At 49.8% G+C, this 27,948-nt stretch overlaps 12 protein-coding genes across 12 annotated transcripts; 7 read left to right on the top strand and 5 right to left on the bottom strand.

Annotated features, from left to right (window-relative positions):
- Positions 1-574: 574 nt before the first annotated feature.
- Positions 575-1,528, top strand: SCP_0116140 (hypothetical protein; the record flags this gene model as incomplete). The annotated part of the gene is made up of 2 exons (XM_027753835.1): positions 575-903; positions 955-1,528. The coding sequence occupies 2 exons, from the start codon at positions 575-577 to the stop codon at positions 1,526-1,528; spliced, it is 903 nt and encodes a 300-aa protein (XP_027609636.1).
- Positions 1,529-2,571: 1,043 nt separating this feature from the next.
- On the bottom strand, positions 2,572-3,075 carry SCP_0116130 (hypothetical protein; the record flags this gene model as incomplete). The annotated part of the gene is made up of 1 exon (XM_027753834.1): positions 2,572-3,075. One exon carries the CDS (start codon positions 3,073-3,075, stop codon positions 2,572-2,574), a length of 504 nt encoding a protein of 167 aa, XP_027609635.1.
- An 894-nt stretch (positions 3,076-3,969) lies between these two features.
- SCP_0116120 (kinase-like protein) lies at positions 3,970-5,703 on the top strand (the record flags this gene model as incomplete). Its single annotated transcript, XM_027753833.1, has 4 exons — positions 3,970-4,801; positions 4,853-5,053; positions 5,106-5,450; positions 5,513-5,703. The coding sequence occupies 4 exons, from the start codon at positions 3,970-3,972 to the stop codon at positions 5,701-5,703; spliced, it is 1,569 nt and encodes a 522-aa protein (XP_027609634.1).
- A 1,031-nt stretch (positions 5,704-6,734) lies between these two features.
- Positions 6,735-7,601, bottom strand: SCP_0116110 (predicted protein; the record flags this gene model as incomplete). Its single annotated transcript, XM_027753832.1, has 2 exons — positions 6,735-7,145; positions 7,302-7,601. 2 exons carry the CDS (start codon positions 7,599-7,601, stop codon positions 6,735-6,737), a joined length of 711 nt encoding a protein of 236 aa, XP_027609633.1.
- Positions 7,602-11,448: 3,847 nt separating this feature from the next.
- SCP_0116100 (54S ribosomal protein L35, mitochondrial) lies at positions 11,449-13,077 on the top strand (the record flags this gene model as incomplete). Its single annotated transcript, XM_027753831.1, has 7 exons — positions 11,449-11,989; positions 12,044-12,117; positions 12,178-12,348; positions 12,400-12,478; positions 12,533-12,584; positions 12,639-12,943; positions 12,998-13,077. The coding sequence occupies 7 exons, from the start codon at positions 11,449-11,451 to the stop codon at positions 13,075-13,077; spliced, it is 1,302 nt and encodes a 433-aa protein (XP_027609632.1).
- Positions 13,078-13,888: 811 nt separating this feature from the next.
- On the bottom strand, positions 13,889-15,332 carry SCP_0116090 (hypothetical protein; the record flags this gene model as incomplete). Its single annotated transcript, XM_027753830.1, has 8 exons — positions 13,889-14,030; positions 14,081-14,193; positions 14,248-14,367; positions 14,431-14,553; positions 14,603-14,689; positions 14,751-14,864; positions 14,919-14,938; positions 15,062-15,332. 8 exons carry the CDS (start codon positions 15,330-15,332, stop codon positions 13,889-13,891), a joined length of 990 nt encoding a protein of 329 aa, XP_027609631.1.
- Positions 15,333-20,175: 4,843 nt separating this feature from the next.
- Positions 20,176-21,304, bottom strand: SCP_0116080 (hypothetical protein; the record flags this gene model as incomplete). Its single annotated transcript, XM_027753829.1, has 5 exons — positions 20,176-20,263; positions 20,319-20,497; positions 20,552-20,704; positions 20,765-20,926; positions 20,984-21,304. The coding sequence occupies 5 exons, from the start codon at positions 21,302-21,304 to the stop codon at positions 20,176-20,178; spliced, it is 903 nt and encodes a 300-aa protein (XP_027609630.1).
- Positions 21,305-21,826: 522 nt separating this feature from the next.
- On the bottom strand, positions 21,827-22,479 carry SCP_0116070 (hypothetical protein; the record flags this gene model as incomplete). The annotated part of the gene is made up of 2 exons (XM_027753828.1): positions 21,827-22,314; positions 22,371-22,479. 2 exons carry the CDS (start codon positions 22,477-22,479, stop codon positions 21,827-21,829), a joined length of 597 nt encoding a protein of 198 aa, XP_027609629.1.
- A 401-nt stretch (positions 22,480-22,880) lies between these two features.
- On the top strand, positions 22,881-23,905 carry SCP_0116060 (predicted protein; the record flags this gene model as incomplete). The annotated part of the gene is made up of 3 exons (XM_027753827.1): positions 22,881-23,243; positions 23,303-23,620; positions 23,672-23,905. The coding sequence occupies 3 exons, from the start codon at positions 22,881-22,883 to the stop codon at positions 23,903-23,905; spliced, it is 915 nt and encodes a 304-aa protein (XP_027609628.1).
- A 597-nt stretch (positions 23,906-24,502) lies between these two features.
- On the top strand, positions 24,503-25,778 carry SCP_0116050 (hypothetical protein; the record flags this gene model as incomplete). Its single annotated transcript, XM_027753826.1, has 2 exons — positions 24,503-25,373; positions 25,423-25,778. The coding sequence occupies 2 exons, from the start codon at positions 24,503-24,505 to the stop codon at positions 25,776-25,778; spliced, it is 1,227 nt and encodes a 408-aa protein (XP_027609627.1).
- Positions 25,779-26,600: 822 nt separating this feature from the next.
- Positions 26,601-27,151, top strand: SCP_0116040 (hypothetical protein; the record flags this gene model as incomplete). Its single annotated transcript, XM_027753825.1, has 2 exons — positions 26,601-26,858; positions 26,915-27,151. The coding sequence occupies 2 exons, from the start codon at positions 26,601-26,603 to the stop codon at positions 27,149-27,151; spliced, it is 495 nt and encodes a 164-aa protein (XP_027609626.1).
- A 267-nt stretch (positions 27,152-27,418) lies between these two features.
- Positions 27,419-27,724, top strand: SCP_0116030 (hypothetical protein; the record flags this gene model as incomplete). The annotated part of the gene is made up of 1 exon (XM_027753824.1): positions 27,419-27,724. One exon carries the CDS (start codon positions 27,419-27,421, stop codon positions 27,722-27,724), a length of 306 nt encoding a protein of 101 aa, XP_027609625.1.
- Between the last annotated feature and the right edge of the window lie 224 nt (positions 27,725-27,948).

Here is a 27,948-nt window from a genome sequence, read left to right as displayed (position 1 = left end):
CTGCTGCTTACTGTCAGTGATTGGACCATCTCAACGATCATTGCGATCTCGTTCTCTTTGAGAGAAACGTTTCGCTGATATCGCCTTGCTCCAGATTGGTGTACTCTCGTGAGCGGCTGCTGCACTGTTCGCGTCGAGTTACAGCTGCGTTCTTGGATATCTTTCTCACTGTAAGGTCCAGTTCACTGTCTCGCATACTGTACAGGGTGTTTTCTCAACGTCAAATTTTCAAGCGCACCGGAAGTATCTTAGTTTCGGCCTCGTATGCTCATAATCATACGATCTTCGAAGCAGAATTGCAGGTGTTCCTCGACCGGCTCCTCCGGAAAAGCAGCCTGCAGCATTTGTAGTGGGTACTCGTCTGCAGCTGCAAGAATTCGTCGATCTGGTGCTGGCACAGGAGCACTTCTACAACATCGAGATTAGGATATTCTGCTTCTTTCGAGGCTAAAGCCAGAGCTGGAAGCAGCGCCCTTCGCTACTACTCTTCGAAGTGTGCAATTCAACGGCAGTTGGACGAAGCTTTCCCCTTGTGAGATTCGCTCCTTCCTTGGAGTATCCACCTTACTTCAACATGCCACCCTCAACACATGCTTCTGTTGTCTACGCTGAACAGCTATCCCGACTTGGCTACTGTTATCCTCTGTGGGACCCTGAACCTACCCAGTTTGGGGAGGTGCTTCTTGGAGACGTGGGACATATATTCGAGGGTCAATTCTTCCGGATCTTCAACGCCACGCGGGGGACGGACGACAGGGTCAACGAACGCGGTGTTCAAGATGGTTACATCCCATTGCACTTTGACCAATCTGATGTCCACCGACATGAGAATTACATACCGGGACCTCTGTACAGCACAAACGTGAGGCGGACAGACACTGGTGGCCCGGGAGAGACGGTAGGGTATGTACTTCAGGGTTCTTTATCACACACATACATTGATGCACTATGCAGCAAAGAGTTTACAGATGCCTGCCGATTTCGGTGTGACAACAGCCAAGGTGCAGTTCTTCTGCTGAAGGAGTCAGCCACATACGAGGAGTTGTCAATACCAAGACGGATCGCCTACTATACCAAGAGAAATATCAAGAACTGGCTCGCATTTGCTCGAGACAGTTTACAGCTGGATCTTGCACTCGAGAACATCATCTCTGTGTACGGTTGCGTTAAGACTGCGGACTGGGCCCTTGCGGCATTTTTTGATGGATCGGGCTCCGCTGAGCTAACCTTCCGAGGATTTGGTGCACCTGCGGCAGCTGCATTCTCCGTTGGCGACACCTGTTTTTCAACGTCACCAGCCTACAATTGTGGTCCGCTGTACGCGACAGATGACAATGCAACACGAAGGGTTCAAGTAAATCCGGTCATCGACGATCTACCCGATTCTTCCAGCACGGGTGAAATTAATCGCAAGCAGTGCATCTTCTTGCGTTACATCACGCTGAGGCGACATGGGCTATTCCTACGCCACATTGTCGCTGATGGATCATCCCTAACCGGGCACCAGGATGATGATTATCCGGCTTGAATATGATGCCTGTGGATAATATTAGGAGGTACGTCAGTGTATTCTGCCTTTTCACTCTAATTTGATGTCACATCCTCAAGGTAGCACTCCTCAAAGTGACTGATCTAGTAGGCTATGTCCTCCATTGTATGTTGTTGGTGTGTCGTCAATGCATTGTACACTTATGCCCCATCCGGCATCAAAACATTCGCGCCATAATAACGGTTTTGCAACGCAAACGCCCAGAAGCCGGAAATTCCTGTGAGCGAAAGGTTGCAACGGTCTGCGACTGATGAGTTGGGTTACCTCACCACCGCCAACGTTCCTGCCTCGAATGTATTCACTGCTCTTTCTAAAGCAGCATCCACACGATGATGCAGCGGGAACCACCGGCTGACCTGTATGTCGTGCTAATGTTGTTCAATGCTCACTCACTGGTAACACGCCAAGTGGATGCCTTCCCGTAGGATTTAGAGTGTTTCTAAATCATAAAGCGGACTACGAAATGCCCCACTGCGTCGGAACAGCAGGATTTGCGAGACCGTGAGACCATGATCTCTAAATCAAGTTCTAGACGGTCGGAGGATGAACGGCAAGATGATGTAAGTGATGCGGAACACCAAAGATAGGCGACGATGGGGGTTGCGAGGGTGCGGAGATCGAAAATAGAGTTTAGGAAGACGTTTAGAATCTGGAAGGGGGGGTCGACCCCCCCTTCCAGACATAAGGTTTAGAAATGTCTCACTTTGTTCACATGCTCGTCGGAGATCACTTGGCCGACGTGCCGAAGTGATTTGGAGACGAAATTAGCTTTAGAACGTCTCTAAACGGCTACGGGAAGGCATCCAGTATTATCTCGTTCATTTGGTGTCAATGACTAGCTTCATTCAACCGAGACAGATACAGTACACTTTGTGTTTCATTCGCGACAAGCCATATCAACCGCCATCTTCTCCATATACCAAGAACTGTTGACGTCGAGAGTTAACGTTCAGCAACAGTAACAGCATGCTGAATTCGTGAGACGACGATATACCTTTGCCCGACATCCAAAACATCGTTTGCTAACCCCTGAGGCTGTCCCTGAGCGCCCTGAGAACCGCCTCCTGCTCCGGTTTCTCAACGTGGTTCTGACTCTTCCACTCGGACTCGGGTGGATTAACTCCCTTCGTGGCGTTCAGCTGTAGAGCTGTCACCCCGGTCCCTGTCCTGCCGTGGCCATAGCCGCAATGGACAAGCGTAGCGTGCTGCTTCGGGCCCGTGAAAAAAATGATCGCGCTCTTCAGCTGCGCAAGAGTAGGGGCGGTGAAGTCTTTCACGGGGAGATGGAGATAACTGATCTTCGCAGCGTCCAGTAGCTTCTTCTCGTCGTCTTTGTATGGGTACTGGTTGAAGCTGATAATGCTGTCGACACCGCGGTCCGTGAGGAACTTCACAGCGGTGGCAGTGAGCTTCTGGCTATGGTCGCCCTCTCCTTCATTGTAGTTCGGAGCAGAAGCGCGATACAACTTGTGCCCGGGAGTGATGTACTTGGTCACCTGCTCCCATCTCTCCCATTCGGCTTTCATGGCGACTGTAAGAGACGTGAAATGTGTATGTCGGTATGACTGTTTGAAAAGCGAGAGCCAGCTGCAAGATGGGACTACTGTCGGTTGAGTAGGAAGCACAACCAGAAGGAGCTTTATAGGAGATCCCTGGATGGCAAGCCTTGAAGCTTGAAGCTTGGGAATGGAGATATGACGGCGGAGGACGGTTCTCGATGAATTCTTGATATCATGTCCGATGAGAGTCTAATGTACATATGCATTGTATTCACTCCGATGGGATCCATACGAGTTCTAGCTATAGTAATCTTCCATTCCAGAGAAGGTCAAAGCATGTAGGGAGGTTCGAAGCAAGTCTGTGATAGGTGAACACATGAAAGAGCTTGCGGACAGCCGAGAAGAGTAGTTACCTTGCTTATCAACAGGCGTGCGGCAGCGGAATCCGAGATATCAACCTCCCCGCCAAATCGCGGCTGTACCCCTGTGCATTGGAAAGTTTATGAGCCACCAGGTGATGGGAACGAGGAATGGAGAGCAGCCCGACGAAAGCCCCGGCCATCATGATGAGCTTGACCCTTCCGTCTATGGGATTATTTGTCCCGGCCAAATAAGCCTAAAAATTTCGCGTAGCCATCAATTTAAATAACCTTTCAGGCGTCAGCATAGTAAACGAGGCAGCAAATATTCTACGTCGTGAATCACACAAAGAAAGCTCATCGTCATTGAGGCGACTCAGGCTGCTATAAGCCAAGGTGTTTTAGCCCGAGCGTGCAGAGCGGGTCACACGGAGTCAGATCGATCTGTGTGCGCCTGAGGGTCCACTCCGTGGTGCCACCCGAGAAATAAATAAGTATGTTGTCCTGAGCTGCGTGGTCAGCTAATTTTCCTCCTTCCTCAGTGTGGCTCACAGTTGTAGAGATGAAAGCAGGGCCCCTGGTTCTGGAATCAATTGCAAAACTTCGGAACCAGCCTAGGAAGTTACTAAAGCTGAAGTCTCCTCCGTCTCTTCGCCATATTAATAACTGCTCTCACTCACTCGGGTCGCATGCTGTCACGTCCAATAAAGCCATCCCGAGCCCTTCGCCTCTGGTCGCCCCACACTCTACTCTGGGTGTGGATATTCTCAGCGCTGCAGTCCGAGAAGATGCTCCTGCAGTTCTCGAGTATCCGGAAGAGCCTGTTGGTCTTCCGGCGGCGCTGTTACCCCCCGATATCCCGGCATTCATGGAGGTCCACATTGGGGACGAGATTGGACCGCAGGGTCGTTACACAATAGTCCGCAAATTAGGATATGGATCGTACTCCAGCGTTTGGCTCGCTCGTGATAGAGAGTACGTGCGTCGTGGAGCCAGTCGTTGTGTCATCAGTGCATTTATCTCGCTTGCATTTGAAAGGTCTGCGCCGTCTAAGTATGTAGCTATCAAGATCCTTACCAAACAAGCTACAAGGCTTGTCGAAAAGGAGCTCATGCAAGAGCCACGCGTCCTTGGTTTTATGAGATTTCGCGCCCAATTCAAGCAGGGTGCAGACAAATGCGTCAAGCTGTATGACGAATTTGTCTGTGAGACGGCAAGAAATGATACTGGCCCACATATCTGCTTGGTTACAGAGCTTCTTGGGATGGGTCTCAGTCGTTTTTGCAAACAGTTCCCGCGGAGGGCTTTGCCGCTGCCGCTCCTGAAGCTCTCCATGCGGCATCTTCTGATCGGCTTAAATTTCATACATTATGGGTGCTCGCTGACGCACACGGGTGAGTGGGGATGATTCTCTTCGACTCCAAAATGCTCAAGTTTGTACATAGATCTGAAGCCCGACAACATCATGCTCGCCTCTCCCTTCTCGGACGAGGAGATCACGGCGATTCTGAGGGACGACCCTCCGAAGTACTATCCCACCATGTCGATTTTAGACCGCGAAGTCCGTCCCATAGTCAGCCAACCACTGCCAACGCCGCCAGTGCCTATGGATAAACTGGTTTTCAAGCTCGCCGACTTTGGGCACGGTGAGCCTGGCACTTTCGGGTTGCAGCGTTGCTTATTTGGCTGCGTTCACAGCCCAGATCTGCGAGGAGGAAGTGACAGATGATATCAGTCCCAGAGCGTTTCGTGCCCCGGAAATCATCCTGCAATGCGGATGGAACTTCAAGGTCGATATGTGGGCCGTCGGATGCCTGGTGCGCCACGATCCCCAGCAGCCAACTCTCTTCTTCACTGAGTGTCTCCTTCAGACGTTTGAGCTGTTGACTGGATCGCAGCTGTTTACTCCCGAAGACAACCCTGCCGAAGGCATCACCGCAGACGACGATCATCTGCTGCGTATCATGCAGATCCAGGGCCGTCCCTTCCCCGCTGAATTCCTCGCCGACTCCTTCAATCGAGACCAGTTTTTCAATGCTGATGGTGAGTACTGTCCTGTGGAATCTACCGGCGGCCGGTGCGCTGACGCAGGCTTCTCTACGCAGGTACGCTGATACATATGCCTACGAAGATCGATCCTAGGACAATCGCTGAGCGCATACGCGACTCCGAGACTGTGGAAGGTCCTCAGGAATTGGCGGCGGCTGCAGCTTTCATTGAGCGATGTCTGCAGTGCGTCCCTGAAGACAGGCCAGATGCTGAGGTCCTTATAAAGGATCCATGGCTTCAGGGATGATTTGTCGGGATAGCGGGTAGGCCGAGTGCTTGCACTCCTGACCGTTATCCCTGTTGTAGGAATAATCTCTGGTTGGATCTCTTACTGAGGATATCTGTTTGTACGAGTTTTGATTTCTAATGCCGAATTCGCCCCACTCAGACTTGTGTACGTGTCCTCCAAGACATCGTTGGAAATTCCAATCTACGCAGATGAGAAAGTGTGAACAAGTGCCTCGATTCCATAACCGAGACTACAATTCCCACCAAAATCGACACTCTATGACGTACGCGAGTGAACAAGCGCAGTCTTAAGGCTGGTGCTACGGCGGCGATATGCTAGTCTATATGAATGATAAGTCGAAATCAGCGCAAGATGACAGCCCCACCGACGACGTAGGGGATCGGGATCATGACAGGGCCCACATAATGAGCTAGTTCTCCCTGTCAGCAGCTAGGATTAATGTTGCGCTCGGAATTAAGCTACACAAATTCTGCGCAGCTCGTCATCCAAAGCAGAACTTCCGTCGTTAAAGTAGCCTATGGTTTCCTCCGGTGCTCAGGATGCAACTGTGAAATGCAGATCGGGCGAGTCTCGTGCACGCGCCGCTCTGAGCAAGCAAACCTGTGCGCGCTTTAATTGTTGGCCGGAGGAGCAGCTCCGTCCAAAGTTCGACAATCGAAACTACCGGATTCAGGACAGCGTGCTGCGATCCAGTACGTATCCTCTCATCGGTGATGCTTGGTGAGGCACAGATATGAGCGAAGACAGGATCATCCGAAATCATAGTGCACGACTCAAGACAGTCCTGCAGAGAGTCCCAAATAGCACAAAGGAGAGATGAGAAGAGAACGCAAGATGAACGAGAAGAATTATCATGAATTGCATTGTAAAGGACCAACAAATTCAGAGATTCTCTCCGGAAGAGACAGACTCAAGCTGTCATACGAGCTATCAATCTAAACATAAGAAACCAACTGTTTCTAAGGATAAGAGGCATAAGAGTAGGCGAGCTGGGCCCTAGCAGATCCGTCAAGGGACATGCACGAGACTCAACACTCACCCTTCGCTTTCACAGCGCACATAAACGACGCAAGGGTATCCACCTCGCGCACGGAGTGTTCTCGGAAATGGTGCTGCGCAATGCCTGCAAGAAGCCCGTGCAAGTCGGCCACGTCTGCCATCACGGGCATGACCGCTGGCTCCCGCTCCTCCTCGACCAGGCGTGAGCTCCGTCGCCGGTTCACCGGGTCACGTCGCGGACGGTTGGCAGGCGTGACAGGAAACGACGGCCCTGGGCTTGCTGTAGACGCATGTCGACGTCCGTGCCCGTGGGGGCGGAGGACGGAGGATGGCGGTGGTGGGTCTTCCGTGCCGAGCGGCGACGGATAAATCTCCGGAACGAGGTCGTACTGTACGAGATATTTGTACAGTGCAGCAGTGGGTAATGTTGTGAAGTCGATCTATGTATAAGATAGATCAGCAAGAGATGCGAACCAGCCGGTGCGTAGCACATTATACACTATCCCGCAATGCAGAGGAACGACAATGAGTGCAGAAACACGCACTGGTCCCAAAAAAAAGAGGACATCCTTTAGGAATAATAGATCAAAACTCACCAAAGATATCCTTCCATCTCCATCTATCCTCCTAGCATTCGCAGCTGCACCACTGTTCGCAACATGCTCGACCCTCTTCCTCTTTGTCCTCGGCTCGCCCTCCGCCCGCTCTCCTGCCGCTCTCTTTGTACCTGCGCCTCCTGCCGAAGCAGAGACAGATGCGGGTGCGTGGTATGGCGCGTCGTCCGCGGCTACATGCGCTCTCTTCCGTGCACCCTGTGGACGAGCGCGCGAGGACGATGCGGCTGGCGCTGTCGCCGAGACTGACTGAGCCGCTGCTGAGCTCGTTGGTGGTGCCATGTGAATGGTTGCAGTGATGTAAGGCCCAATGGAATGAAGCTATGTCTGAGGGACAGACAAGAGGAAAGAGACGCATACTCAGGCTAGACGCGGGCACATGGCGAAAGTTGCCTGTTCGAGACATTGTGGCGCGCACTATGTTTCCTGAAGTTGACGCGGTGGATTTTTTCATGGCAAGTATGTCTCCGTGGTGTCTACATTGTGTGTGGCCTTAGCTTACTTCTCCACTCAGGGAAGTATCCTTGCGAGCTGAGTCCGCAACTCAATATAACAGCTTCGCAACGAAGTCCAATATTAACGAGTTGAGGTGACGACAATTCCCGCGAGTTTCATAGCAGGAATAATAGCAGACCATCGCGCAATGCATGATAACAAGAAGACTCGGCTGCTGCGAAGACAGGATGCACATAGATAATCAAGGAGTACGGTACTGCAACAAGATTCGGCGCATGTTAGTTTCCCCGCCATGCTCATCGCGAGCGTCGGCGGGTACTTATCCCGAGGGCCACGAAAAGGCCTGCGCTAGGACCGACGAGCGAAAGCACACGTCGGCCCGTACCTCGGGGACGCACCTTATATCCTTGGCCCACCCACCACCTCTTTCTCGTTGTCGGCGTCGTTAGTCTTGGCCCACCACCCGCCCCTTACAACCACCTACAAATGTGAGTCATCGCCGTTCTTGTCCACCCACCCGCTCACTTGTCTTCAGTTGGTCTTGCCCACCACCCGCCCCAACCACCTGCATATGTCCATCAGTTTCCGTTACCTTGCCCGCCCGCCCGCCACATTGTCTTCAGTTGGTCTTGCCCACCACCCGCCCCAACCACCTGCATATGTCCATCAGTCTCCGTTACCTTGTCCGTCCGCCCGCCACATTGTCTTCAGTTGGTCTTGCCCGCCACCCGCCCCAACCGCCTGCTAATATACATCAGTCGTCGTTAATCTTGCCCACCCACCCGCTGTCTTCAGTTGGTCTTGCCCGCCACCCGCCCCAACCACCTGCAAATCTTACCCGCCCACCCGCCACACTGTCTTCGGTTGGTCTTGCCCACCACCCGCCCCAACCACCTGCATATTTGCCCGCCCGCCCGCCACGTTATCTTCGGTTGGTCTTGCCCGCCACCCGCCCCAACCGCCTGCTAAAGTCCGTCAGTCGTCGTTAGTCTTGCCCGCCCGCCCGCCTCTTCAGTTGGTCTTGGCCACCACCCTCCCCAACCACCTGCGAAAGTTGTCAGTCGTCGTTAATCTTGCCCACCCACCCGTCCGCTTGCGTTCAGTTGGTCTTGCCACCACCCGCCCCAACTTGAACGTCCATCAGTCGTCCTCCTGGTCTTCAGTTGGTCTTGACCACCCTCCCGCCACAACCGTCTTCAAGTGTCGCCAGTCTTCGTGGGTCTTGCCCACCCACCCGCCTGCATTCTTGCTGATGTTGCTGATATTGATCTGTCATTCCTTACTTGTCTTGTTCTTGCGCTTGACGTGTCTTGCTATAGTAGCTGGCGGTGTCAACGACTCAGCGCGCGGAACGGACACGGCCGTGGCCACAACAACAAACGCACCTCTTGCGTGGCCATCTGTGCTTAGCACACCCGCGGGCTGAAGACGTTGACGGGGCAGTGGTGATAGAGGCAATGTGCAAGAGTGAGTGACCGAGGAAAGAGAGCACAGGTGAGTGGTGCGTTGTGAGGAGAGGACGGTGGACGTTCGAGTTCAAGATGTGGAGTGGAGCTCAGCGCTCTATTTATGCCTTTCTGTTGTCATCTAGTGACTCAGAAACAGGTGGCGGCTGACAGTTCAAAGCGCGACTCGTTTGTTTGTCCTTTCAGCCATCACAAGCGATGCCACATTTCTGCGTCGGTTACTTATGTGGTTAGATCGCCTGACGTTCTGGAGCTTATGTATTGCGCCATCTACAAAGCACTTCTCTGAGATATCACGCTTCAAGAATTCCACCTCTCAGGGTGCTTTGTGTTGGCGGAAGCTTCGAATGGTGGCGGAGAAGCGGTGGCCACCATAGCGTTTCGGTCACGTGAATTTGTGTGACACTTCGTGACACCACGCGTCCTTAGGACCCCCCGCAATCCTCCACGAGCTCCGATGCCTGAATCCCCGAATTTGGGCCCGTCGCAGGCGGAAACTCCGATCTTGGACCCCCGAAATTGGCCCAAAAGTCGGCCCAAGTTATGTGCCAAAGTTCCCCGAAACTGCCCGTCCGGCTGAATGTCCGATACTAAAATCCCCGAAAAGGGAGAGAATCGCAACCGGTTTGCCGGGGTTGCCGCCTTGATGGCGTCTCGTACAGCGTAAAACCATCGCCCGCCACTCTTTCTCACACCGAGCGATGAGCGACAGTCCCGACTGCAATCAATATATATCCGAATATACAGAAATAGTAATTTTCGCTCTTTTGCAAGTGTACATCGTTGCGAAGTGTGACAGGACACCTCCATCTCAGAATGACACCCTGCCGACCTTGATACTCGACCACATGCAACCTCCCCCACATATACTGGAGGCTCTAAAGCCCTGCGCGAGATTGGAAGTCTCCGAGTTTTTGCAATGGCCAGTCCCACGACAGCCCTCCAGTCACAAACATAGACTCGAAGTACTGCAGCCCAGTGCTGCCTTGGACCATCAGATGAAAGATGTTGACCACATCAAGACCCGGCTGAACTCGAAGGTCGCGGAATTATTCAAGCTTGAGGCTGCGGCGCGCCGCAAACGAGGGGGAGACAACGATCATGAGGAAGGGACCGAGACTGCCTCGGTCAAAAAAGTAGAACCTAATATACAGTTCTTCTTGCTGAGTCTGTACACGAACTAATATTACTCTGAGGTGCCCGAAGAACGATAAAGAGCCTCAAGAGTATTTCTGAACTGTTTTTCTGCCGGATATGAGGTTCGATCCCATATTTCCCCGAAAATGACCGGCGGCGAAGTTCGGGGCGAAATCCCCGAAATTGGGCCTCTCGCGACCCCCGAAAATGGGTCCCGGCGGGATCGGAGCTCGTGGAGGATTGCGGGGGGTCCTGCGTCCTTGTGCCATTTGTCTTCGAAATCACAGCCGTAGCTGCTGTCAGAACGAGATATCAAGTCAACTGATACCTTCCACGCTTCAAATTTTCGGTGGCCTCGCTGTTCTACCGTGAATCCTTAGACGCTTTTCGGTATAGCATCGTCATTTCTTCTATGTGCATTACGCGTAGATGAAGATAGAGGAAGACCTAGGACGAGGATAGACGAAGACTAGTCTGGCGGCTGTGAAAACCTTCGTTCCTAGGCCGCGTTCATTTATTATCCAACTCTACAAGTTTGTGCGCTACTGCGTGATAACCTTCACTAGAAGTTGAAGTATTCTATCTAACATTGATCATGTTTCAGACGGTCGCAGACTCGGAGGTGAACTACCCATGACTCATGAGGTATCCCAGATGTACTTTTTGCTACCCAGAACCAAGAGAGAATCGAGAGCAGAAACGAACGCGTCTGCTGTACAATTGAGCAAAATATGAGCACTGTAACACTCCAAATTTTTGGATTCGGCTCAGGCTAAGTATCAATCAATATTCAATAATAAGCAGGCCTGTGAGTGTGCCCCTCAGCCGCTAGCTTGAGATTGTCGCGGCGATTTTCATTCTGATTCTCGATTCACTTCTCGTGTTTATTTATTTACCACAGAATGTATTATGTTTCTTGAGAGGGGAAGTTGTGTGTTCCGCTGTCTTATCTGGGTGTAGTGCTGAATACAACGCCTGCCAAAGTGGGTCGTCTCCCTGATCTTCCGCTGACATAAGCCCAGTCTTCGCAGTGAATTTCTGCGCTGTTCACTTGTGAACGCTCTGGCGACATGCTGGCTCTACGCAGACTTCCCCGAAGCATCGTCGGCTTTGCAGGAGTCAGGGGAAATGCATCTCTCCAATCCTCTTCTTCTGCCGAACCAGTAACCCCTCTACCACCACCGCCACCTCAGGCAGCTGTACCGACACCGGAACCTTCACCGTCTCCGGCGAAGCCAGCGGCGGCGGAAGCTTCGGCCTCAGCATCGCCAAAGGAGGAGTCGGCGAGGGGTACTGTAAACCAGACGGATCGCAAATGGCCGACGCGTCGCCCGCCCATTAGCGCGAAGAACCCGCGAGAGTGGAACAGACCCATAGCGAAAGGTGTCCTGCCCGTGTATGATGAGGCACTCGCGTACATTCAACAAGACTCCGCGCAGATCAAGCTGGAGTTGAAGGAGCTGCAGACAAAGGTAGAGGCTTTGGAGAATGTTCCCGAGGAGGAGCGCGATGTCGAGGCGTTGGAGGAGTTGCGAGAGAAGCTGAAAATTCTGGAGATACAGAGCGAGGCGAACCTACCCGATGTTCGGTGGAAGGCATGGAACGCTATGGGTTGGTCTTGTCCCCATATCGTGGATGTGGAAGTGCGCTGACGAGTCGGTATAGGTGACATGAACAAACTCATATACAGACATCTATTGGAGCAGAGGTGGCGAGAAGATGGGGTGCTGGATCTGCTGGTGCGTCCATGGTTCCTATCCCCTCGCATAAGCTAGTTAAGATGTGTACTTTTTTGGTAGATGGAGCGTATTCACCAGATGAATGTTGTTCCCGACCTTCTCCCGTCACTGCACCCTACACTCGACCTCCGTCTCAACTTCCCTGATGTACCAAAGAGTGGATGGACCCGTCATCGTGCTAAGCGTCAATATAAGAAGGTGGAGCCTGGTGTCTTCCTGCTGCCGGAACAGGTGCGTATTATCTGTCTCGCGTACGCGTACGGCAAGTGACAACTCCATTAGACATGGAGGCAACCAGTACTTTACACAACCGTGTTTCACACTGACACCCGCCTGTACACTCTGCTGATGGTTGACTTGGGTGAGCAGTAGAGGTCAGTTCTCATCAACCACTGTCAGTGACGCGAATTTGCAGATGTTCCGGATACGGAGAGCCAGTCGTACCAAGCCTACTTACATTGGATGCAGTGCGTACTCTCTACTATATGTACTTCCCACTGCTCTAAGTTGATTACCTCCAGACCTAACATCGCGCTGTCTGCATTATCTCCCTCGCCAATCCCGCTCACGACGAGCCACACTCGGTATATCCCTCCTCACCCACAGCAGGGTACGCCATATCACCGCTATGTAGTCCTCCTCTTGCCACAGGAGTCACCCACGGAGCGCATCTCCATCCCGGCTCCCTCGGACGAGGAGAGGTTGGGCTTTAACTTCCGAGCGTTTGCGGAGAAATACGGCTTGGACGGAAACAGAGGTGGGGGCGCGCACATGTGGCGAGAGGTATGGGACAACACGGTGTCACGATTCTACAAGGACATCTTGAGTGAGTACTCCGGTTTATGTCCGCTTGAGCTAGTACTGAGCCTTGTTTTTTCAGAAACTGAGGAGCCGAGATACGGTAGAATCCCTATGGAGGATCCATATGTTGAAGTCAAGAAGTCTAAAAAGTATCTCTAGCATTGGAGAATACCATACTCTTCGCATCAGGCGCTCTGCTCGCAGAGCGACTGATAATTCTTATTTATCGAGACGTGACTGTCAAACATACGATCAACGGTGCGATTACATCGCTGAAGGTAGGCATCGACGGCTGGCCCGTCTAACTTCGATACAGCATGCTACCAATATAGCGGGTCTCGCATCCTACTGGGAATTTTCCTAAGCAGAAGGATGGAGGCAGGCGCTGATAAGATAAGATGAGATGGAAGATCTACAACAACACTTCACCGTCCTCACTAGTCTACACCTCGGAAACTTGAGGGTATTGGTGTGACGTTGCCGCCGGTCTATCCGAGGGATCGAGAAGCCAGTGTCAATTATCGAGTAAGAGATGTCGTCGCAAGCTTCCAAACTCCAAATTAATGATTGTCAATTGACGAGTAGCTCGAGTTGAGCTCGAGAGGATAGACTTCTGCAAGGTTATGTGATGTCACGAAGCAGGCTCCGCAGCAGCAGTCAGTCCGATGTTGGCACCAAGCTCATCAGCCGATTGTCAGGTTATTGTAGCTACCTTGTCTTCGAGTACTGTTCGAGCTGTCGTAATTATTTCGTGAATACCATATGTTGCCTTACACGAACATTAGCTGGATTGTAACTCAAGGTATGTCAGGATGCTTGTTGGTGATGCCGCGGTCAATTCTCTGTCATTGCATCCAGCCGGATCTCCCATGTGTCGCAAGGTTGTCACCATGCAATGATATTCAAGATATTGTACAGTTCAATCAGCTATAATATCCGGCTCGCGTGCCCTCTGAAACCCCGGCACCAATCACTCATTCCCTCGGCTGTTCGAAGCAGCATTCAGGTCGTTTATGAACGCGGGAATGGAGGTCGCAAGAGCGATCGGGTACATGGCGTTGTCGGGCTCACCATAAGTGAGCTTGTCATTCCTGTAGACCGCCTGGTACGCACTATTCACGCAAGTTGAGTGAGAACACAAGTGTGGGATGATGGTACTCACTCGTAGATTGCTCCGGATGTCCTGTACTGCTCACGGATCTCCTTCATAGACGAATCAACCTTGTTCCAGAATGCGTCCTCCTTGAGCCCCGAAAACTTCACGAAAATGAGCCGCTATAGGATTACAAGAGTAAATGAGAGCGGAGGTATAAATTTATTGTGACTCACGATATACGCGAGGCGGATGTACATCGCAACGGTCGGATGCACGCTGCAAGTCTTGATGCATGCATGGGCAAGCGCGGCAAGGTTACGAATGGTGGATTTGGCGTCGATGGAGATGGAAATCTAGAATTCAATCAGTGCACCATGTGGTGGCCGACACCGTTGAAGGCGACAACAATGACGCACCTGAGTTTTCACGTGGTTCCGCCACTCCGTGAGACCCTTCGCGACGACTGTATGAATAACGGCACACCGACCGGTCTCCTGTTCAGGAGGAATTTGTGCAATATTGAGGTGCCGCATCGCAGCCTGTGGACAGCAGTGAGATCGCAACATGGCAAAATTAATGACAACTCACTAAGATGTTGCCAGGATTTGAAGCCTTGCGATAGGACTCAATGGTTGGAGAGAGGATGTATGTGTGCGCGTAGTCCATCAAAGTGGCCTATGAGCAAACAGCAAATGAATGACGAAAGTCTCTCGGCCATTGAATATAGGTGACTCACCCGCAATGTATCGGGGATCTTGTACTCACTGTCCCGAGACAGTTTCTGAAGGTAGTCACGGCATTCCAGCAGCAAACCGTAGGTATACATTGTGTGTTGGAGGAGGTGTGGAGACTGGCAGGAATCACATTATAATGGCTTATGCGAAGGAGAAGAATGTGATGATACCTCTGCAAAACGTGCAAGCTCTGACTCCGAGTGAGGAGTGAGGTTTCACAGTCGCTTCAAACGCTGCCCAAATTCAACAGCATCGAGACGTTCACCGTAACGTGTGTTTTCACCCTCATATTCCTCACGAGTCCGACGCGTACCATGTGGCTGGTCTTTGGAGAGATGTTCTTGTGCTTGATCTTCCTCTTCTGGGTCGGGAGATGATGCATGACTGGGTGGGGTGGCCGGTGCGGTTGAGTTGTTTGCCTGGATCTCGGTGATAAGGTCGAGAACAGAAGGTGGATTCACAGAAGCTTCCTCGCGCAAGAGGACAGGATCAATGGGGATATTTGCCATAAGATGCAAGGACAGACAGAAGTTCGAGTGAGGAAAGGGATCCCGCATTGAGCCCTTAAATATTGAAGTGGCCATGGTGCTGTTGAAAGTCACAGAACTAAGCGCCAAGCACGTGCAGTCACAACAAGAGTGTGACAATGTCGTGACACCGCCACATTCAGGTAGTTCAACAACATCGACACTGAACATATACATTCTTTCCATCTCCAGCACTTCATCTGAACTCTGCTATGCGTGGACGAAAAGCACAGGATTTGCCTGACTGTGAGTGCAATCACTTAGTACATGTATTCACATTCTCATGAGTTTACAGATATTGATGAGGACCCTGCAACGAAAAAGGTCCGCTGTCGAATTTGCAAGGAGAGTGATCCCTCCGGTTTTGGAAACTGGATAGGTCGGAAGTCTCTCAGAGGACATCTGGCTTCACCCTCTCATGCAGGCAATGTGGCACATCAGAATGAGAGGCAAGCACGAGCTGAACGTGATCAACGGGATCTCGAACATCCATACTTACAGGCAGGAACATCGAGACTTCAAGATGCAGCATCATATCTAAAAACATCACCTGGATCCATTGCTATGACCATATCTCATGAACATGAAGATATCAATGGGATTTCTTTGGACAGCGAGCCCATCTTCACTGATGAAGAGCTGGCCAGATTCTATCCTGGAGTTGAGATGAATGCTCATTCCAGACATCAGGAATTATTACGCCAGGAATACGAGCAGCTTGCATTACAGGTGCAAGAGGAGGAATTTGATAGCATTGGGGAGGATGCAACAGTCTCAAATGTAGTTCAGGAATTTCAAAACTTGGGTAAGTTGAACAGTCAGGTTTGCATTGAGACATTACTTAATTCTTTGCATTATAAGGCCTGAATGGTGAAGAAGGAGATGAAGATGACATGCACGAACACTTTACAGGAGTGCCTGTAGATCACGACTTTGCTCCATATGGAAACAAAACTGTGTGTATATTTATTTTAATCCTTGTAGTAATTTTAACATTTTGACTTGAATGATAGATGTTTTTACTCGATGTTTTAGACAATTTGCCGAGACTACGTTTGTCTAGCAGTCAGCTCAAGATGATTTTATGGATTATGAGAGAAGTTGGAGCTAAGAATGTTCCTTCCTTCAAAGATTTTCGTCAGATGCAAAATCAACTACGCACTTTATGTGGGGTTACCACCTCTCCACAAAAGTCATCTCTTGGCAATCACTTTTATGTGAATGATCCTCGTGACATAATACACATGGTAAGTCACACTTCTCTTAAATATTCTCTCACATTTATTGATGGCATGCAGGACTTCGCAAATCCACAAGTGGCACCATATATTAATATTTGGCCAGAGGTTACAGATGGTCCAATTTCAGAAACATGGCAGGCAGAACGTTGGAAAGAAGTTCCTCTTGATCTACTTACTCCTGCTGCACGTTCGGCATCAGGGTCCAAGCAGTTCTATGTTAATGAACTTAATGAACTTCAAAATGGTCAGCTTGTGATTCCTATTATCTGGATGCGACGACATGGAGAGCTTTATGGAGATTGTCGTTTAGTACAGAGAATGAATAATAATGTGAGTTAATATAATTTGTAATAACTGTAACTAACCAATTTTTTTTGCCATATTTAGAAGCTGCATGTTGAAGAAGCATCAGAGCTTGTTAGTATTCAACTCTCACAATTTTGCTACAATTATTATGATCTTCTTGAAAAAGCTTCCATTGTATTTGAGGGTCAGTTTCTCTTAATATTAGTCTATTAGCACTACTAAGTTACATATTTTATAGAGCCATTCAAGCAGTATGCAAGCAATATGCCCAATCCTCTCCGTAAACTTGCAGATGATGAGGACTTGGTAACCATTTTTATTCCATTGTGGGCAGACGATGTTTCAGGTGCTCGCTCCAAACAATACCAAAAACATGTCAATGTTTATATGGTCAATTCAAACTTGCCGGGTCGACTGCTTCAGCAGGAATATTTTGTCAAGTTTGTATCTACATCACCGCATGCTTCTGCACCAGAGCAATTTGAAGCAATCATGCCACTTATACAGTATGTTTATTTATACTTGCAATAGTTATAAACTAATATGTCGCCTTATAGAGAAACACACAAAAAGCCAATTCGATGTTTTAATGCTGCAACCAATCGCCATACACGAGTCAGGTTAATTGTGCCTGATTTGCCTGCAGATAATCCCCAGCAGGCCGAAGAAGCATCTCATATTGGTATGAATGCTAACTGCAAATGCCGACGATGTAAGGTAGGAGGTCCATATGAGGTTCAAGAATCAGATGAAGGGTATCATGCATTACATGAAGTAAGCATCATTTGAATGAGATATATATGTGGCTAATGTTTTAACTTTGTAGCCTGGTGAACTGCGAAATGCAACACAGACCAAAGAAGCAATACTTGAGCAACTTAGACTTGCCGCCTTTGGAGTTGCACAGAAGGTTGCAGATCATCAAACTGCATCAGGGGTGAAAGACAAGATTGCACAACATTGGATTGAACAACTTATTCAAAAGGCCCACGAGATTAAAGCATCAGAACCAGGTCGTTCATCTGAATCAATTGCTGATCAGCTTGCGGAATGGCTTAAAACAGAGACTGCTCAACCATTTAATATTCTTCTAACAATTTCAAGTAAGTTTCACAAAGTTAGCTGTTTAGTAATTAGACTAACATATATTTTAGCTCTTGATCCAACCCAGGATACTCCAGTAGAGCTTCTTCACACCATATTACTGGGCCTTGTGAAGTATTATTGGCATTCTCTTCACACATCATGGACAGAAGCCAATCAGGATCTGTTTACACTCCGACTTCAGGCAACAGATATTCAAGGACTCAATATTCCACCAATACGTGCCTCTTATATCATACAGTATCGCAATGGTCTTATTGGCAAGCACTTCAAGACAATTATGCAGACTGCAACATTTCATGTGCATGATATTGCATCCCCTTCACAATTCAAGGTTATGAAGGCAATGGGTGAGCTTGGTGCAGTATTATGGATACCAGAGATCGATAATATGGCACAATATCTGGTGAATATTATCTGTTTGATCATATTATTCAATACTAAATATTCTACATTTTATAGGATGATCTAAAAATCTTGATTGATAATGCATTGGATGCATTTGATGATCTTGATCCTGCCCGAATCCTTGTGAAAGGCAAGCTTCATGTTCTAAAACACATTCTGGCCGACATACAGCGATTTGGTCCTGCAGTGCGATTTTCAACAGAAATCTTTGAATGTTTCAATGCGATCTTCCGCATGTGCTCAGTCTTGAGCAATCACCAGGCCCCAAGTCGTGATATTGCTCACAAACTGGCTGATATAGATCGTGTTAAGCATATTCTCAGTGGCGGATATTGGCTGCAAGATCATCTACATGTTCAAGCTGGCAAGGATGTACGATCATTGCTCAAACGACAAACAATCATCCAGCATCATTTGGGTTGGACACCCGACAAGCCCTTTATTGCAGGATTGGTCAAAATATATCCACAGCAAAAGCGCAAGACTTGTCATATCTCAGAAACTCTTGCTTTTATGGCAGACAACTATGCAGAACTAGGCCTAACCCCAAATTCCATATGGAGTGATGCCATACATGTTGTTGCTCAATCTGGGGATGTTTGTAAGGTTGGTGCATGGGTGGTTGTAATATCAGAAGTACATTGTTCAGTCAGTCCAGCTCAATATACCTAACTAACTGCTTTATGTCAGGAAAATCAAGCAAATATAATTGGACATATAGCAGAGATTCTAACTGTCAATGCTGTCTCAGATGCATTAGCATCTTCCATAGTCATATTGGATACCTTCCTTGTAGGTAACTCACTGCATTCCACTCTAGGTATGCCAATTTTGCGGCGACCTTCACCTACTCATAAAACATATCATGTTGTTCCATCCAAAGTGAGTTATATGCAGTTGTATCAAGGGAGTCACTCTAATAGAACAGCGTAGGCCATTCAGTTTATACTGAATGTGCAACATGATTGTTGTACATGTGCCTGTCAAATAACTGCATCACGTCCCATCCTTCAGGAAAGAGAGCTCACTGGACGAGTTGCATGCACAATATTTCACAATGATGACAATCACTTCGTCATCAATACCCATGCACTACACAATAGTCATCTCCTGCAGCGCTGCCTCCCCCGGACATTGACTGCTCCACAGGCACTTGTTGATGACCGTGTGAAATGGCATGCTGAGCTGGCAACAGTTCTCCGGGTGGACAGAGACAAGAAGCGATCCGAAACCAGGGCAAAAGCAGCTGCAACATGAGCAAGAAACAAGGCAGTGAAGACAGCGCAATCAGTACAAGTCCAAAATGTGGGACCCAGTCTGACAACTGACATGGAGGTGGAACCAGAGGATGTGGATGAGAGCGAGACATCTGACACTGACATGGATATTGAGCGCAGACCAAGGAAGAGGCAAAGAGGCGAGTTGCCTAATGATGATAGCCGCTCAGCGACCCGGGGACATCTGGAAGTTGCAAGAAGTCTACGTAGGACTATGTAGCTCGGCTAGGAACTACGAGTCCGGTTGCCAAGTCCCCTGTATATGCAGCTCTGTAGAACTGGTCTCCCTACTGTAGGTCAGTGTAGACTGGTAGCGATGTTGGACAATAGGCTCATAGGGCCGCGTAGCCACCTGTAGATCCGTCGAAAATCTATCTTTAGGATCACAAATGATACGTCAGCAGCTGCAACTTATTTCGGTCTGATGTCAGCTGGTCGACAACTCGTGCCCGCACACATCGCAGATTCGAAACATACGAGATGATGTCACCATTCAATGTCATATATAGTAATCTGTAGCTAAGTAGCGCAGGAATACAAACATTGACCAGCATCAGAGGGCGATCATATCTCGTACGTAGCAAAGTCATCGTCAGACAGATCCTCCTCAGCTGCGGAATTATTTGATTGATCCGAAACACCTGCATTCGCTCTGCAAATGTGAACTGAGCAACAATGTCCATGAGGACAGAAGATCAATAACGCACCTGAGTGTCTTCAGTAAGTCATCTTGCATGCACTGCGGGGCTTTCGACCGCGTACTCGAGTACCTCTCCCACTTGCGAAGCTCTTGGAGGTGCCTTTCGTAATTCTGCTTGTACTTCGGAGCGCGAAGTTCGACAGCACGATGGATCCCCGTAGCCCATTCATCAATGGCACATTCAATCTGAGGCCATCATAATATGAGTAAGAGGCTTGTTAGAGGGATGAAGATACTCACCTCTGTTAGGACGAGGGCGAGTAGCATCACTAGGCCATTCTCGAAGTACTCGGGATGATGCACACCATCATCTTCGGCATCTTTGAACCACATCCTTGTGATGATTTCCGCGATGATTGGGTGACGACACATCGTCGTCGGATTGTGTGGATCCTGCCGAATTACATATAGGTCGGTATTAGTGCTTGCATACTGAGTGAGGAGTGAACGTACTATATGTGCGAATGCAACCTTTGGCTTCAATAATGCCACAAGGGCACGGTTGTACTCCTTGATTTCAGCAGTAAGGCCCTGCTTGAAACCGTAGTGCTTCTCCAGCAGTTGCCGTGCAAGACTCTTGAGAGCACTGCGTACTTGCGTGGCACGCGTTCGCACCTTCGAAGTAGCCTTCAGTACACATGAGAGTAAGCACTGTCATACTACTGCACTCACCAACAAGCGCTCCTGCTCGGTGGGGACCAGGTCATCCGGGGTTTCCTTCTCGCCACAAGCTATAGTCCAAGCTTCTGCTATCATCCTGTCCTCATCTGCCGACACCGGATATGCACCCTCTGTGCACAGCATGAGCTTGAAGTGCTGGTACACCACGACAATAATCGCATGGCGCTCCGCTGTGAGTCCACGTGCACTGCGGTCGCGCAGAGTTTTTTTGGGCTTCTTCGTGGGAGGGAGATCCTCTGCGTCCTCAGCAGAAGTGTCATCGTCCTCGAGCGCCTCGATACATTCGTCATTAGATGAGGTCGGGGTACTCATCACATTTTGCCCAGCGCCAGTCTAACATTCTATAAGCAATGAGAACAGCGAGGTATGTTGTATGTTTACTTGCCGTGAGACTGGGACTGTCCTGCGTATGTGCAGTAACAGTGCCCATATGCTGCAAAGTATTGATTGCTGCGGAGTTACCCAATGCGGGTCGCTGAACTCTGGAGCCCGTGACTCGTCGTACTAAATGAGGCTTGCGTGCAGTAGGAACGAGGGTCTGAGTGGGTTTTGGAGTACTTGCCGTGCGTGCAGGAATGCGGTGGACAAGACCGTGTTTACTGACACGATGCACTGGGAGGGATACAGGGGTCGAACTGATCTAGAGAATAGTTCGTATTTTGTACATCAGCTAGTAGTCAACGGACAAGAAACGAAGAGGCTCATGCACCATCTGCATCCCACGCGGAAGGGGCTGGTCAACAAGTTGGCTATCAGATTGAGTAGTCATGGCACATTCATCACCGGGTTCTGCATGATTGAGCTGAGTGACACACTAGTGGTAATGAGATTGAGTCAGGTATTACCATCGGGAGAAGGCCTTGAGGAACCGGGCACGTGCAGAGCTAGTTCCTGGCGTTCGAAACTCTGATCCAACGTGATTGCTGTTGATGCATCATGCTGAAGGAGTAATTGATTAGGGGCAGTGTGAATGGAAGGGATTGACGGGTTATATGTGTACGAATGAGCTTGGGCAAGAGTATCAAATGTAAGGGACTCGAAATTAAAATTATCTAAATTGCGATGAGCAATTTCGGGCATCGTGCTGGACATAAACATATTGTGCGGCTCTTGAACTGTAGAGGTATCGGGTGGCTGCCACATCTGCTGCATGAAGGCCTGCTCGTGAGAGGCCTCTGTGGCCATCAAAGTAGACAGAGAGATCGGAAGCATGCCAGTGTAACTCTGCGGCAGCGACTGGACTGGTACATCCATGCTTTTCTGAGCCAGCTTGCGAGCTTCATATAGCTGACGTCGTGCTTGCGATTTTGCAATAGAATCAACTGCAAAATAATACAGTGAGCATATCTGAGTGAAGGAAGAAAATGCGCAGACATACGGTGACCTTCAAGGCGTGTAGTGGAGCGAGGCTGGCGGTGCCCACGGCCTGATGGACCAGGAGGCTCTTGAGACTGGAATTGAGAAACATCGTCGGGAGGATCAGCCATGGTGGGCCTCCCTCGCTGCAATGATGGAGAGTAAGACAGAGGAAGTAAAAGGGCGTGCGGAAATTTTAGAAAAATGCCCAGTGGTTCCAATCACTTGCAAACACCGGCGCTCGCCGGTTGCGAAGAACTCCGCGGTGTCCTGGAAATCTGCAGACACTTTTGCAACACTCCTTTGACCTATGGCAATCTGTCAGTTCTGCAGAGCATCCTTTAAAACTGGGACTGCTGTTCGGTGTCACCAGGCCCAAGCAACGGCATGTTTATGGCGGCGTAATTCATGGTGGACCAATTTACACCTGAATCAACAGTCGAGTGTTGACAGTAATGCAGACACTGTTTCTACTCCTGAAAACCATCTCCCCTCTGCAGCTTCTGAAGAAGGGCTCACCATATTGTCCAACATGCTCGATATGGACCACGATGCAGGTGCAGAGGATTATGCTCCTGTAGCTGAAGCCGATGTTGAGCCTGAGGTACCGTTGGAGGCAGATGTAGATGCATCACTACCTCACAGGCCGTCGGTGGAGGAGATTCTGGACGAGGACTCCAGCTATCCACAGGCTCGTTATGCTCAAGTCTTCTCCGGTGCAGGGCAGTCTTTGGGTGAGTCGAAGACACTGTTCACGAGCATTCACGATGAGCAGATTTTGCAAGGATCTGAAATATACGGACCATTCGAAAACAATGAGGAGTGGGAATTGGCGAAGTGGCTCATCCAGAATGTGGGACATACACAGGCAGAGAACTTCTTGAAGCTTCCTATCGTATGTAACCATCTGTCCACGGGACAAAGTGGATGTTGAACTTACCAAAATGAGCACAGATCAGCAGTCGCGTCCATCCCTCCTATCATAACAAAGATGCTTTGCTAAGCGCAGTTGACTCGCTACCCAGCGGAGTTGACTGGAGGTGTGAGGATATTGAACTCACTGGGGATCTCCCTGATCAAGACGGAAATGTCCTGACAGAAAACCTAGAGCTGTGGTTCCGCGATCCACTTGAGTGCATCCGCGAGCTCTTCAACAATCCTGTTTTTGAAGACGTCATGAAGTACGCACCGGAGCGTCAGTTTGCCGATGAAAATGGTGAAGTTCAGATCACAAGTGAGATGTGGACAGCGGAGTGGTGGTCAAACCTGCAGGTAAGAAGTCCTTTTCTACACGTCTTTGCATAACTCACTGACAGGTCACAGGAACGCCTTCCTCCCGGTGCCACAATTGCACCGGTCATACTGTTGTCCGACAAGACAAGGTTATCACAGTTCCGTGGAGACAAAAGTGCCTGGCCGGTATATCTTACCATCGGCAACATCGCCAAGGACGTGCGTCGCAAGGCCTCCTCTCATGCCACGGTCTTGATTGGATATCTTCCTGTCGGCAAGCTAGACTGTTTCAGTGATAAAACTAGGTCCATTGTGAAGTACTGACTCTTTCACCACTGCATGCGCGCTATGCTTGCATCAGTGGCTGAAGCAGAACACACTGGCGTCACGATGACATGTGCGGATGGATTACTACGGTCTGTTTGGCCCATTGTTGCCTCGTATGTCGCGGATTATCCTGAACAATGCCTGGTCGCATGCTGTATGGAAAATAGATGTCCGATGTGCAAGGTTGTCCCAGAGCAACGGGGAGGACATGACACTCATCCCCAACGAGAAGTCTCCGAGACTTTGTTGCTCCTTGCGCAGCTAGATGCGAATCACCCAAGCCCCGAACAAAAGCATTGATTCAAAGATCTTGGTTTGCGGCCGGTGTACCCACCTTTCTGGCAAGATCTGCCATATTCGGACATTTTCCAATGGTTCACTCCGGATTTGCTGCACCAGCTACACAAAGGTGTGTTCAAGGACCACCTGGTGAAGTGGTGTACTGCGGTTGTGGGTACCGATGAAGTCGATGCACGTTTCCGCTCTATGAGTGAAATATCTGGTCTTCGTCACTTTGATCACGGCATATCGGGAGTCTCGCAGTGGACAGGAGTGGAGCACAAGGAGATGGAAAAAGTCTTTCTGGGTTTAGTCATGGGTTGCGCAGACCCACGCATCATCCGAGCTGTCTGGGCAACGATCGACTTCATTTACTATGCCTCGCTCCAGTCGCACACGACTCAGACATTGGCAGCCCTGCAAGAAGCTCTTGATGGCTTCCATGCTCACAAGGACATTTTCATAGAGCTTGGAGCTCGGAACCAGGACCATTTTAACATACCGAAGATCCATGCGATGAAACACTATGTCGCAATGATCAAACTGTTTGGGAGTGCGGACGAGTTCAACACTGAATCTCCGGAGTGCCTTCACATCGACTATGCGAAGGATGCATACCGGGCCAGCAACCGCAAAGACTATCTATATCAGATGGTCATCTGGCTTCGACAGCAGGAAGCAGTCGACCGTTTCGCACTCTATCTGAATTGGTGCAAGAACGGTGGATATCACGGTCAGGTTGCTCCCGTGGTGTCCTTGGCCCCAGAAGATGGCAAAGATCCCGAAGCCATTGAAGCCACCCAAATGTCACGCGATGTGAGCACTTCATTACAGGTTCAGTACAAGATTGCCAAGCACCACCCTCATGCTCTCCGAGGTGTTATAGCGAGCGATATCATCTTGTACCACCATGCATCCCATTTTGTAGACTGCTTGGGTATCTACCTCCGTGACCACGGCAGTTCTTTCAAGCCCCATCTCTTCGACTCTTTCAACCTCTATGCTCGCCTATCTGTCACTCTACCACAAATCCCTGCAGCAAATCCTAGTCACTGCAAAAATGTAGTCCGTGCATCTCCACCAGTTCCTGCTCAAGGTCGACGCACTGCACAGCATGCGCGTCTTGACTTCGCTCTTGTTCGCACTGGGGAGTTCAATCCAGTGACGGCCGGAACTCCATTAGAAGGTTTGTTATTCCCCGCCCTGGAGTCTGTGATGTTCTGACATATGGGAAGGTCTCCGCGTGGCACACATCCGTGTGCTCTTTGCACTGCCTGAACATTATCCTGTGCTTGCACAGCATCCACTTGCATACATCGAGTGGTTCACACCGCTCCGCCGTATGGATCCTGATTCTGAGTTGTTTGTTGTCAGCCCGTCAACTCGCATGCATCAGCCGTATGGGGAGATCATCTCCATCGACCGCATTGTTCGAAATTGTCATCTCGTACCAAATTTCGGTCGCGAGATGGATTCTCGTTGGACAACTCAGAATGTCACGGAGCTGTGTACGTCATTTTACCTCAATCCTTACATAGATACACATATGTTTTGTATGCTTCGCGCAAAGCAGTATGGTTGTTTACCATGAGACTTGACACCTTGCGTCCTAAGTTGAAAGTGTACACGAGCACCCTAAGCATCGACACTCAATCCTTGTCCAGCCAATCAGAATTCGGGTGCTTCATTGCCGAGACGGATCCTCCACTCAGCCGGTAGGCCTGCCTATGCGGTGCTACATAGCACCGTGATGGCTACAGCATGCTACATGGCACTACATGGACTTGATCCGTCTACTGTGTGCTGTGTAGAAAATGGGTGCTACAGGAGAAAAGTCACCTTTGCAGATGGACAGTCATAATTACTGAAGGACATTGGGCATAATATAGGATTGACATGTTAAGACAGAACATAGATTTATTGAGCAAAATGATCATGCCGACTGTGCTGTTAAGCCTGCTGGAGACTTGAGAGGCAAGAGTTTATCAACATAAGAGCCGAACAGTGCAATGACATCGGCACCGAGGTCAGACAAGGGTCACGGCTCAGGGGCAACCCAATCTTGACTCAAAATCTCAGTACAACACTTTTGTGCGACATCAAAGCAGCCTCGAGCCTCTGAATATCCTATTGAGCTACCCAACCACCTCGATTGAACAATCTGACTTGAGCATTGTCTGCTCCATAGACCGCCTGTCGCGCCAACATCAGCTTGGTTTTGCGGTGTAGGATCATTATCCGGGAGCCCACTGAGAAGTCCCCCGTGGGAGTTTTTGAGCTACATGCCAGACAGCGGAAGGGACGGCTGCGTCATCGGCACTAAACTATAATTCCCAAAACGCGTCGGTGGCAGAGATGTCAGTCGCGTCAACTCTGTATGTATGCTACGTAGCTGTAATCCACACCGTTCTCTATGTCCATCATACCTGCAGAAGGCTCTTCAGAATGGCTCGAGTCACTGATCATTCAGAAGTGCGGAGTTCCCTCGGTTCGCGATTTTCAGCTATGCCATGGCATGGACCTCATCCGCGGCAAGGATCTGTTCCTCGTCATCATGCCGGGCCAGGGGAAGACGACGGTTATGCATGCTCCGCTACTGGCTGCACAAGCCCAGATGAAGATAGGAATAGCTCTCATGATTGTGCCTACTAAATTGCTAGCATTGCAGCAGGTACTGTCGTGCTGACAAGCACACCAACAGTAGTTTCATTCTGACCTTGAGTATAGGAAACTGTGGCCAATAGCCGCGGAATTCGTGCACTGGCTATCAACGAAGACACTATGAGAGAAGCATACCACAACAATCGCGATCTTCTGGCCGAGCTTGTCAGCGGAGAGGACATTCGTCTCGCCATCATGAGCCCTCAAATGCTCCGGTCAAAACGCGTTCGTAGCCTGCTGTCGCAGCAAGCTGTCAAGAGTCTTGTCTGCTGGTTCTTCGTTGACGAAGCACCGTCGCCATGAGAACTTTTTACAGCACGCGAAGCTTGTACACAGGTAAGACGCGCCTGTGGCTGCACGCGACTTGAGCGCTAAAGATTCGTGCGTCGAATTGCCGTCGGCATCGTTCAAAGTCCGGTTTCCCACGGGGGACTTCTCAGCGGGTCATCGGTAATGATCTCAGCCTCTATTACAAAGGAACGACTGTCTTCCTGCAGGTAACTAGAGGCTGTATCTATGAGCCTACGTCCTCACTGCGTTGTAGCCTCAAGTTCACGGCCAAACTTGAGGATGTCTTCGGCTACCCCACCCTCAATAAAACAACTTAAATCTCTTCTACGCCAGGCCCTTCGCATTCGGATCCTCGACGGCCGCATCTTCCTCGGGACATTTGTCGGAACGGACAAGCAGCTCAACATCCTCCTCGTGAACGCTGAGGAGTATCGCATTGGCAATGATCGCACGGATGAGAGTGCGAACGGGCGTTATGTTGGGCAGATTCTTGTGCCATGGAGGTTGATTTCTACGGCAGAGGCGCGGGCGGGGTTGGGCATTGGATTGGGCTCGTTGGATAGTGATGATAGCCTGTATGCATGATTGCATGCCTTGAGGTATGACATGGATATCTGTGGTGTTATCATTTTTACCGATTGGCAAGGAGATTAGCTGTGCTAGTTCAAACAGCATACTCTGCAAGGACGTCCGGGATTACATGGACATTTTTGTGCTTTATCTGCGGCTCAGTGAGTCCTCTAAGTCTCTGCTTTGCAGATATGTCGCCCAATGACTGCTGTCGTTTACGCATAGTTCCTGCACTGCTT

This window comes from Sparassis crispa (genome assembly GCF_003851025.1).
Source record: "Sparassis crispa DNA, contig_000000F, whole genome shotgun sequence".
NCBI classification, from domain to species: Eukaryota; Fungi; Basidiomycota; class Agaricomycetes; order Polyporales; family Sparassidaceae; genus Sparassis; species Sparassis crispa.
The sequence above is the reverse complement of the archived record's forward strand: the minus strand, read 5'-3'. Positions and strand labels throughout refer to the sequence as shown.